Source organism: Neopelma chrysocephalum, unplaced genomic scaffold (genome assembly GCF_003984885.1).
Source record: "Neopelma chrysocephalum unplaced genomic scaffold, ASM398488v2 Primary Assembly neopelma1_75, whole genome shotgun sequence".
Classification (NCBI taxonomy): domain Eukaryota; kingdom Metazoa; phylum Chordata; class Aves; order Passeriformes; family Pipridae; genus Neopelma; species Neopelma chrysocephalum.
In genome coordinates, this window is record NW_020897736.1 from 12476659 (window position 1) to 12486842 (window position 10184).

General features: G+C 43.8%; 1 protein-coding gene across 1 annotated transcript; it reads left to right on the forward strand.

The window, feature by feature from the left end:
• The first annotated feature begins 913 nt into the window (after nucleotides 1-913).
• MTFMT (mitochondrial methionyl-tRNA formyltransferase) lies at nucleotides 914-6071 on the forward strand. Its single transcript, XM_027688101.1, is given in 10 exon segments — nucleotides 914-1023; nucleotides 1541-1753; nucleotides 2123-2245; nucleotides 3045-3147; nucleotides 3604-3679; nucleotides 4225-4316; nucleotides 4841-4922; nucleotides 5237-5319; nucleotides 5631-5780; nucleotides 5782-6071. Coding segments are annotated over 10 exon segments (1083 nt in total). The 3' UTR covers nucleotides 5833-6071.
• Nucleotides 6072-10184: the final 4113 nt, after the last annotated feature.

Below are 10184 nucleotides of genomic sequence, written 5' to 3' on the forward strand. Positions count from 1 at the left end.
AGATATTTATATGCATTAATGAGATCCACTCCAACCCCATAACATTCTATGATTCTACGATTCTACAGGATGAGGTTTGACAAGGGCAAGTGCCCAATTCTGCACCTGAGACAGGGCAATCCTGGCTGTATGTATAGACTGGGGAATGAGAGGCTGGAGAGCAGCTGTGGGAAGAGACCTGCGGGTCCTGGTCAGTGGCCAGTTGGCCATGAATCAGCAGTGCCAGGCAGCCAGGAGGGCCAACCATGTCCTGGGGGGCATCAGGCACAGCATCGCTGGTGGAGTGAGACGATTTGTCTCGCCCTGCTCTGCGCTGGTACGGCCTCACCTCGAGTCCTGGGGGCAGTTTTGGGCACCAGAAAATCAAAAAAACAAATAAGCTATTGGAGAGCATCCAAAGGAGAGCCACAAGGATGCTGAAGGGTCTGGAGGGGAAGCCGTGGCTGAGGCCATTTGGCTTGTTCAGCCTGGAGGAGGCTGAGGGGCGACCTCATGGGGGTCTCCAGCACCCTCACGAGGGGCAGCGCAGAGGCAGGTACCGATCTGTTCACCCTCGTGAAGAGTAACAGGACCCGAGGGAACGGCATGAGGCTGAGTCGGGAGGTGTTTAGGCTGGATATCAGGAAGAGGGTTTTCACCCAAAGGGTGGCCGGGCACTGCAAGAGGCTCCCCAGGGCAGAGCTCACAGCACCGAGCCCGAGTTCAAGAAGCGTTTGGACAACATGGTGGGATTGCTGCAGTGTCCTACGCAGGGCCAGGAGTGGGACCCGATGACCCCGTTGCTTCCCTCGCAGCTCGGGATACTCTATAATTGCACCGTTCACGCCGCTGCCCGCGGCCCCTCAGCGCTGAGGGGCGGCCCCGCCCCGGGGCGGGTCCCGGCGCGTCATCGCGGCGCGCGGGGAGCCCCGCGATGCGGGTCCGGCTGCTGCGCGCCTGGCGCGAGGGGCCGCCATGGCGGGTCCTGTTCTTCGGCACCGACCGCTTCGCCGTCACCGTCCTGCGAGCGCTGCGGGCCGCCAGGTACCGCCGCGACAAGGAGGACGGCCCTGGGGGAGGACAGGCCTGAGGGGACACGGGGCCGCGAGAGGGGCCTCAGGGGGAGTCGGGCTCTGAGGGGCGCGGAGCCTGAGGGGCTGTGGAGGGTGAGGGAGGGCTGAGCACTGAGGGATGGGAGATGAGGCCGGTGATGGGGCTCGGGGGTCACTGGGGAATGAGGAGAGTCGGGACCGTGGGTTGGGCAGAGAGTGGTAGGGAAGAGGAGGGGAAGAAGCCTGAGGGTGGGACAGGGACCGCGGCGATATTAGTCAGTCCATGGACCAGGATCACAGAGACTGTGGGGGTTGTTAGGAGGTCTGGTGTTCAAGGGTGGTGAGGGGGCTGAGGGCAGGGTCAGGGAAGGGAGACCAGGGAGGGGATGGGAGGTGGAGGGGCAGGTGCTGTGGAAGGGCACAGGGGCACAGCGAGGGGTGGAGATGACCCAGCCCTCGCCTCTCCCTTGCTCTACCATCACAAGGCCTTCAACTCCTTGTCCCCCCAGGGAGCCCAGAGAGGACCCGCTCGTGTCCCGGCTGGAGGTGGTGACCCTGCCATCCCGCCTGCCCGGGGACCTGCCCGTGAGGAGCTGTGCCCGGGAGCTCCAGCTGCCTGTGCACGAGTGGCCGCACACGGGGCCCGCGGGGCAGTTTGATGTGGGGGTGGTGGCATCATTCGGACGCCTCCTGAGAGAGGACCTGATTCTGCAGTTCCCGTAGTAAGTGAGTGGACAGGACATCTGTCACTGTACTCTGGTTTTTGAGTCAGCACCTGTGACTTGTAGCAGGTGAGGTCGACATACCTGGGATGTGAGGTTCATTGTCTTTTAGCACATTGATGCAAATTTATGCAAATGTTCAGCAGAATGTGTTTACCTTTATTCCTCTCATCTCTCTTTCTGTTTTTGCTGAGAAACTGAAGTTTATAGAGTGTGAATTTTCCTCTAGGTGTATATTTAAGCCAGTAACACTTCAGATGGTCTGAGCAGATAATTCTGAAAGTAGTTTTACTGTCGTGTGTGTTGCACACTCATTTATGTGTGCTCCAAGTACTGTTCCTATTCTAACTTTGAATTATTTCATTTTAGTGGTATTCTGAACATCCATCCCAGCTGTCTCCCACGATGGCGTGGTCCTGCACCCATAGTCCACACTGTGCTTCATGGTGATAAGGTGACTGGGGTGACAATTATGGAAATAAGACCAAAAAGGTAGGTTTGATGTGCTTTCCAAGCAACTTGCTGCTGTTGTTGCCTCTCAGGACTTTAAATCATCACCACTGAAATAATTAAATCAGCCTATATAATGACTATTATTTAATATGTGTGTTTGATATTAAAATTAGAAACACATAAAAATGTTCATCTGACCATATAAGATTTGTCACAAATAGAGCATTTTAGTGAGTGTGTAATTCTCACTCCAGGCCTGTTCTCTAATTCTTAGCATTGTTACAGGGAGCAGACAGAGCATAGTCTTGGTATGACAGGACATAAAAGATCTGGTTTTCAGACTTCAGAGTCACCTGTAACCATCTGCAAGTGAACAGAGGACAAGCAATTGCCTGTCTAGGCATGAGACAGTTTATATGGTTTAGTTTCAGCCCAAACTCTGGCTTAAAGGGCTTGTGGAAACACATTATCTTAGTTACCTTTTCTTTCTTATGTGCTTGTCTGATAATAGATCTTAGAAAAGTGCAAAAAAAAAATTTCCTCTGAGTAGTTCAGGTTGTTTCTTCTGAGATCCCCTGTTCTGAACTGTAGATTGTGTGTTCATATCAGCCTCAGCTTGCTGAGGTGAATCTTTTTGCTGAGATAGATCTGATACTCTCTTCCCTGTGTTGTCTTGTGAACTAAACATTATTTGATAATGTGAAATGACATGTGGAAAATACTTTCAGAGGGGCAAAAAGGGTAATTAGTAACTGAGTTAATGTACCGAATGTAGGGGTTTGAACTGCTGATTGAGTTTCAGCTCCTCCAGTAAACTGATGTGTTTTCTTCCTTGCAGGTTTGATGTAGGTCCAATTATTAAGCAAGAAGAGGTTGCTGTTCCTCCCCACTGTACAGCACAGGAGCTGGAAGGGATGTTAGCAAAGATGGGTGCAAACATGGTAAAGTCCTGCCAACTCTGTCACTTCTAATTAGTACCTTGCTTTGAACATGTGCAAACAGAATTCTTATCAATCTTGTTCTGAGTTAACTGCAACTTTAAAAGGAAAATGATCTGAAACTTGGTGCTGTGTATGGAAACAGTGCAGGTTCTTCTTTCATTGAAGTGAATATCTACTTTTTCATCTTAATAATCAGCTTCTGTCCTGTTCTGGAATAAATATCTGAGAGGATATAATCCATTAAGAAATACTTGTGTTTTTTTAATTGTAATTCAGTGGGAAGGATGCCTTTAGCGTATCTGTGTGTACAACGCAAGTCTTATATACTTCTTATATACTTACCCAGTTTTCTAAAAGATCACAAGAAAGTTTCACTATTGAAAAACTGAGTTTTACTTTGTTTATTATTACTTAAACTTGGCTTGGCTAATACCCTGTTCAAAATTTATTTTGCAGCTGTTGGCAGTTTTGAAAAACTTGCCTGAAAGCTTAAAAAACAAAAAAGAGCAGCCAAAAGACGGAGTAACATTCGGTAGGTATACATACTATTTAATGTGACTTGTTCATTTTTTTTTTATCAGCTGGAAAACTAAGTTTCCTGCTGTGCTGGGTTGTATTTTTGTTTAGATTCCTTTCTCAGTATGGTCTCTTCACTGCCTTCTCTGTCTTAAAAATGCTTCAGAAATTTCCAGGCTTAACTACATTACGTTTATTTTTTCAGAGTGCCTTGTACAATATCAAAATCAGTGGTGATGTCACAAAATCTGAGTTTGTTACTCTTCATGGTTGTACTGCAGACAAAAGGGTTACAGCTGTGTTTGTAAGCATATTGTCAGTTTGCAGTGCAATGGGTAAATAGGAGAACAACTGAGATTAAAATATAAATAATCCAAACTGAGGTTTTTACAAAACCTTTTCTCCAGTTGTTGTCTGAGGTACCCGTGGCTGGATGGTAAACCTGCCATTGGTCAGGATAAACTGAGGTTTAAAATAGGATAAAGTAGCACAGCTGTTTGTTTTTGCAAAAAGATGCAAAACAAACTACTAAATCTTCTGATTTCTTTTTCCCCTCCTTAGCTCCTAAAATCTCTATAGCAAAGAGTTGTATAAAATGGGAGGAGCAAACAGCTAAACAAATAATTCAACTGCATCGTGCAATAGGAAGTATGGTAAGACAATGGATTTTTTTGAACCCTTTTCTGACCTCTAGCATGGCTGACATTGGTGTAGATGTTTTAACTGATGACTGAACCTCAAGTTTAGTTATTTTAGCCTCTGTAATTTTAGCATGTGTTTTAAAATCCTGGTAGTTTAGCACTGGAGGTGGAATTAATTGTGAACTTGATGCCAAGTGTGAAATCAGCTCAGTAATTTTATATTGTTCCCTTAGCTCTGGGATTTCCCCTGATGTGTTTGAGAGAGTTTAAAACACTACAGTGGCGTTTCTGCATGAGAGTAAACAGTGCAAACAGCTACAGTGAAAGGGCTGTTGTAGCTAATTACTTAACTTGGTACTGCATATGCTAATGGTTAGAGATGAGGAAGAACAAGGACAGTCTCCTATCTAGACATATATATAAATTTTCCCCTAATGTTATTATCACAGGTATTTTGCATAAGAAAAAAAAAACACTAGACAGTTGCCTGGAAATTGTGAATATGTTCTCACTGTGTCATCTGCTTCTGTTTCCAGTTTCCTTTGCAGACACTCTGGAAGGGCACTACTGTTAAACTTCTGGATTTTGTGGAAGTGGATAATATCCCTGGTTTTGCTGGTATTTACTTTTAAATTAATCTGTTAAGTTAAATTTTATAACCATTTTCTGCAGGAATCCGAGCACCATGTGGGCTGAGGGATGTGCCAGAGCAAACAGTTAGTGAGTGTTCATGGATCAGATGCAGTGCCAGAGGGTGACTGTTCTGATTCTTCCTGCTCATTTGGTTATAATAAAACACAGAATACAATAAAATATTTTTGAGCAAAATATTGACATAAGATTGTTATCATGCTTCAAAGAGACAGAATTGTTTCAAACTTTCTCTGTGCTCATTGGCATAAAAATGCAAGATGATCTTGCTTTGTTTTTAGATCAAATACTAAATGACTGTGAAGCTGTTCCTGGTTCACTGCTGTTCCATAAAGTGTCCCAAACACTGATAGTTCGATGCAAGGTAGGCTTTTCCCGTTTGTTTTATATTCACTGCCCCAAAGATGAGGTTTTTAGTGTTTGTGTGTTGCATAACTTTTATTTTAATTGTCTGTTGTTATTCTCTGTACTAGTTTAGATTATCACAAGACTTTTTATTTGTTACCTTAAACTTTTAATTTCCACTAACGGGCTTTGCACTTGCAAGCATGAATTTTGACTTGTAAACCTGATGACATTAAATAAAATGTATTCTGTAAGCCAGCCAATGAGAGCTAAAGATAATTTTAAAACATGGAAGAAACTTATGCCATTTTTATTTGTTTTTATTTATAGGAAGGCTGGGTTGGAATCAAAACAGTCATATTAAAGAAGAAGCTTACAGCAGTTGACTTCTACAACGGATATATGCACTCTTGGTTCCAACAGAATCCACGGACAGTTCATGAGGAATGCAGATTTCAAACACTCAAACTTAGCACGGCAAAAAAAGACTCTGAAAGAGAGGGGACTGTTGGCACGGGATATAAAACAATAGATGTATTTTAAAATGTCTGTAAGTTAATAGAAATATAAAATACTTCAAAGCCCACCCATAACATTCAGCTTAATTAAGGGGTTTCCTCCCAAAGTGTTTGATCCTACTGTCATCTGCATATTTTCATCGTGGGTTCCTGATGATACTCTTTCTCTTTCCCCATCAAGGAAGAGAGTCTCTGAATGCTGAAGGTTCCCCATTTCCACTGTTGAGAAATAAATTTATTTTTATACAATGTTTTCAATTTCTCTTTGAGGACTTCTGTTATAATCTTCCTCAGGGATAAGTTTGGCACAGTTACTTTGATCTGATAATATCAAAGTCCAGTGCTTCTCTAATTAAGAGTTTAGTGCTCACTGAGACTTAGACTGTCTAGTTTGATTTTCTTGTGGACCCTAAAACTCCCTTTGTATCCCCACATGGAGATTAATAACTTAACTGTGAAGGTCTAGAGAATCTTTTCTTGCCCGTGATAATTTTCTTCCTTCTCCTTTCTGTTTTCATGTCTTAGGATACATCCCATTTAATATTTGTGTGCCATCCATCTAGAAAGTTTACATTCTACTGTGATACTTTCTCCATGATGAGGAGTTAATCTAATCCAGTCTTTTCCTCAACCTTTGGTTAATGACATATATAAGAGTATTGCATGGGAAGAGCTCCAAAATTGGTGACTCTCTTAAACTTTCTTTTCTTAGAAGTGAGGTAGCACTATGAGGATAATGGCAAAATGAAGACTGGCCACATCTTAGGAGCTGCTCAGATGTTATTTGCTCAAGTTTTTCCTGTTTTTTTCTGAGTTCTACTGAAGTAAAAGCAAAAAATCTGGAAGAATGTGTTACATCACAAGGATTAAAATGTTTCTGAAGAAGCATCTGTTAAAACAGATGCTGCTGTATTTTTCTTTAATTGCCATTGGTCCGACATTAATCTGCTTCTGACAGGTTTTCCAAAACACACAGTCCTCCAAGAAATCCAAGCCTATGAATCATTGTCAAAAACTGGAAACAGCAGCAAGGTGGAAGTCAGTCTGCTGTGGAGAATTCCTGTTGCCTCTGGCTGCAGACTCAGTGCAGTTTGTGCTGCAGAAGATCTAAATCTGGCAAGTTAATTTCCGAGCAAATGATGTATTTTTGTGTTTTGCTCCTACCCACTCCTTGCAAGTGAAGGTTGTGGAGTCATTTTGCTTTTAGTCTGTTTAGATCAGTCTGTGACAGGTTAGTTATTGCCTTATGCCAGTAGAAAGGTGGGTGTGAGAGTGAGTTTTTTGTGGTTTTGGGGAAAGTGGTGGTTTTGTGAGTTTTCTGCATTTTACTCCATCACTGGTCATAACTGCATGGCTGCTGGCCTTGTGTTTTCCCTGCTGGAGCTTCTGGGAATTTTTCATCAGATGTTTTTAAAGAACATTCATAGGCATCATTGGAATTCAAATATTCAATATTTGCTGAGGATAAGAATGTTTTTTCCCTTTTCCCACAGACAGGTTTTTGACACTAATCAGCTGCATGATGGGGCTCTGGCCTCAGGCATGGATTGTATCAGAAGCTGAATTAGCAGAGAAATTAGTCTACCAAAATAAAATCCCACCCAAAACCCCACCACCACAATTTAGAGATAATTTTAAGCACTAATGATAAAGAATTTTGGATTTACGAGAAGTATTTTAGTTAACTGGGACTCAACAATTTTAGTATTTTAGGACCCAACTTTTCTGATGTCCCTGGGCGCTGGAAAATGAGCAAAACGAACAGGGAGGTGTGACTCCCACAGAAAGAATACAGTGTCAAAAGTTCAGGCACAAAAGTCGAGATTAAAAGTTTTTAGATAACCAAACTCTTATATCAACCACTTTGTTCCTACGAATGACTTGAGGAAAATTCTTTAAAAGTTCTTTAATTTATTTGTGTATATTTTTTTTGTCAGTTTTAGATGGAGCCTCGTTTGAGACCTATTGCTGTCAGTCATTGCTGGCAGGCAGCAATTCCAGTTCTCACTAAAGCATAAAGCAACAGGGAGGAGTTTCCCTGTGTTTTTGGGAAGTTCGAGGTGGCATGTGCCCAGGATCCCTGTAGATGGAGCTCGCTGCATCTCTTTTGGGCAAAACCCCAGGTCAGCTGGACAGAAGATGGTGAAAATCTGGTACAGAATGTCTTCAGTGAGTTGTTTAATAGCAAGTAATGTCTAAACCATATTGCAGCCAGGGTACCTGTGTACTTGTAACTTAATCTTTTGATCTCTGTAGTTTGCTTTAAGGCTTCTCTTGCTTTCTACACAGGAGGTTATAAAAGATTGGACAGTTCTGTGTCGCTTAACAGTTTATATCTTAGCTCTGAATATGCACAACTTTACCCCAGTTGTGCAAAAGAAGGTAAGATTATTTTTTTATGGAGGAAATCTTTGGCATGCTATTTTTGGCGTGGTGGAGAGGCTTTAAAGGGAATTGGTGTTCCACAGGCAGCTGTTAGCCAAAATATTTCTTTGGAAACTTTGCTTTCACCTGTCTCTGTTGGGATTTGACTCAGTAGGTAATGAAAATCTGATTATTTTTGCAGAACAGACAAAACAAAAATGGGGCTTTCACTGATGAAGTGTGGAATAGCATGTCAGGGTTGACTCTGGAACACAAGTCACGGTGATTCAATCCCCAGTGCTGCTGCTGAAGTTGAGTACAGCCACCCTGGCCATTGGAAGGGGATCCTAGCAAAATAAAACAGCTGTTCTCCTCTCAGGGGACAGAGGGAAAGCAGCAGAGGTATTCACAGACCCAGCCTCCACTACGGCTCAGTTTAACATCACTGAGGCCAAATTACTGGCAGAACTGCAAAATGTTTGGGCACCAGAAGGGCCCTGGTGTTGGATAGGGATGATTTCATTGTGAATTTCAAACAAGTGTTAGAGGGAGTGATATTTCCTAGGATGCTGGTGACTCGCAGTTAGATGCATCTGTTTCATGTTCTGTGAGCTTTCCACTTCCCCTGCTTCCTAGGAAACCTTTTTATTCCTGTTCTCTGAATAAATTACAAAAAATGTAAGTGACTAATCAGAGGAATACTTGAGTTTTTTTATAAAGTTACATGCAAAACCCCCAAATAATTTTGAAAGTTGAGGCTAGACAAGAACATCTCGCCTTTTGTTTATCCTAACTGCTGACATCCTGGTAGCTTCTGGGAAGCAATAGTTTCCCTTTTTTAGAAACAGGATGGAGGGATAGGTCACTGGATTTATCTGAGGGTTGGAAACTAAGTGACCTTAATGGAAGATGCTTTACCATCAGCCACAAACCTGCTGCTGTTTAGGAGCCAGGTCTCCTGCTTCAGCCTGTTCCTCAAGGTTGGTGGTCCAAAGGCTAAGGCCGAGGGAGGAGCTGAGTCCCAGCCTCCCTGCATTCCTCCAGCTGATCCTCTCCTTTGATATGTGGGAGTGTGGGTTAGGTTTCAGGTTGCAGAAAGGACATCGCCATACACTGACCATAAACACAAGCTGGAGAAGTCAGAACTGACATTGAACTGTAGCATAAAACCTGTGTGAGTGGGGGACGCCAGGACCTGGTGCAGCTTTTCCCCTGTATAAACTTGCTTATTGTATTTGGAATGATGGTGAAGTGTTAGCACTGAGTTGTGCTTGTGGGACCAAGGTTGTTTTCTGGTGGTAGTGCTTGAGCACCCGTGTTTGAAACCTCTGCCTTGCTCTGTGTCCAACACAGTCTGCCAGCAGCCTCAGGGAGCTCAGGGACTCTGTGAGTGCGCAGATTAGTTTGCTCCTCCAAGTCAGTGCTAAGCTGCAGAGGGGGACAGTCTGGGGAAACTTGGAGAGCTCCTGGCTGTTCCGGGCTGTAGGGCTGTGACCATTTCAGTGCTGTTAAACAGACGTCTCTCCCCAGGAGGAAGAGCCCTGTACTCTGCTGTGTTTGACTGGCGAGCCCACATGCGGCACAGGGATCATCTCCTGAGCCTGCTTTCATCCATTTATCTCCTGGGTTGGTCTGTAGAAGTAATTTGTGTTACTTCACCCTCAAAGTGATGAAACTTAAGTTTGGGATTTGGCTGTCTGTCTGCAGAGGAGGAGGGGAGCAGAGGGAAGAGACATTTCTCTGTGCAAGCCAAGAGCTCTGTGGGAAGGTCCAAGCTAATGCTCCCCACTGGCTGCCTTGGCTCCGACTCGAGCCAAGCCCTTGCAGCAGACTAGACACAAAAGAAAATACACGGAGTCTAAATTGACTGGTATGAAGAGGATGTGCCAGAGTATTCCACAGCTCTTCCTTTTCTGCTTCTCTTTGATAATGGTCAATTTGCCTAAAAACCTGGATTATTATTTTTTTTTTTACCTGTTTATGCATATTTCAGGCTGCCCTG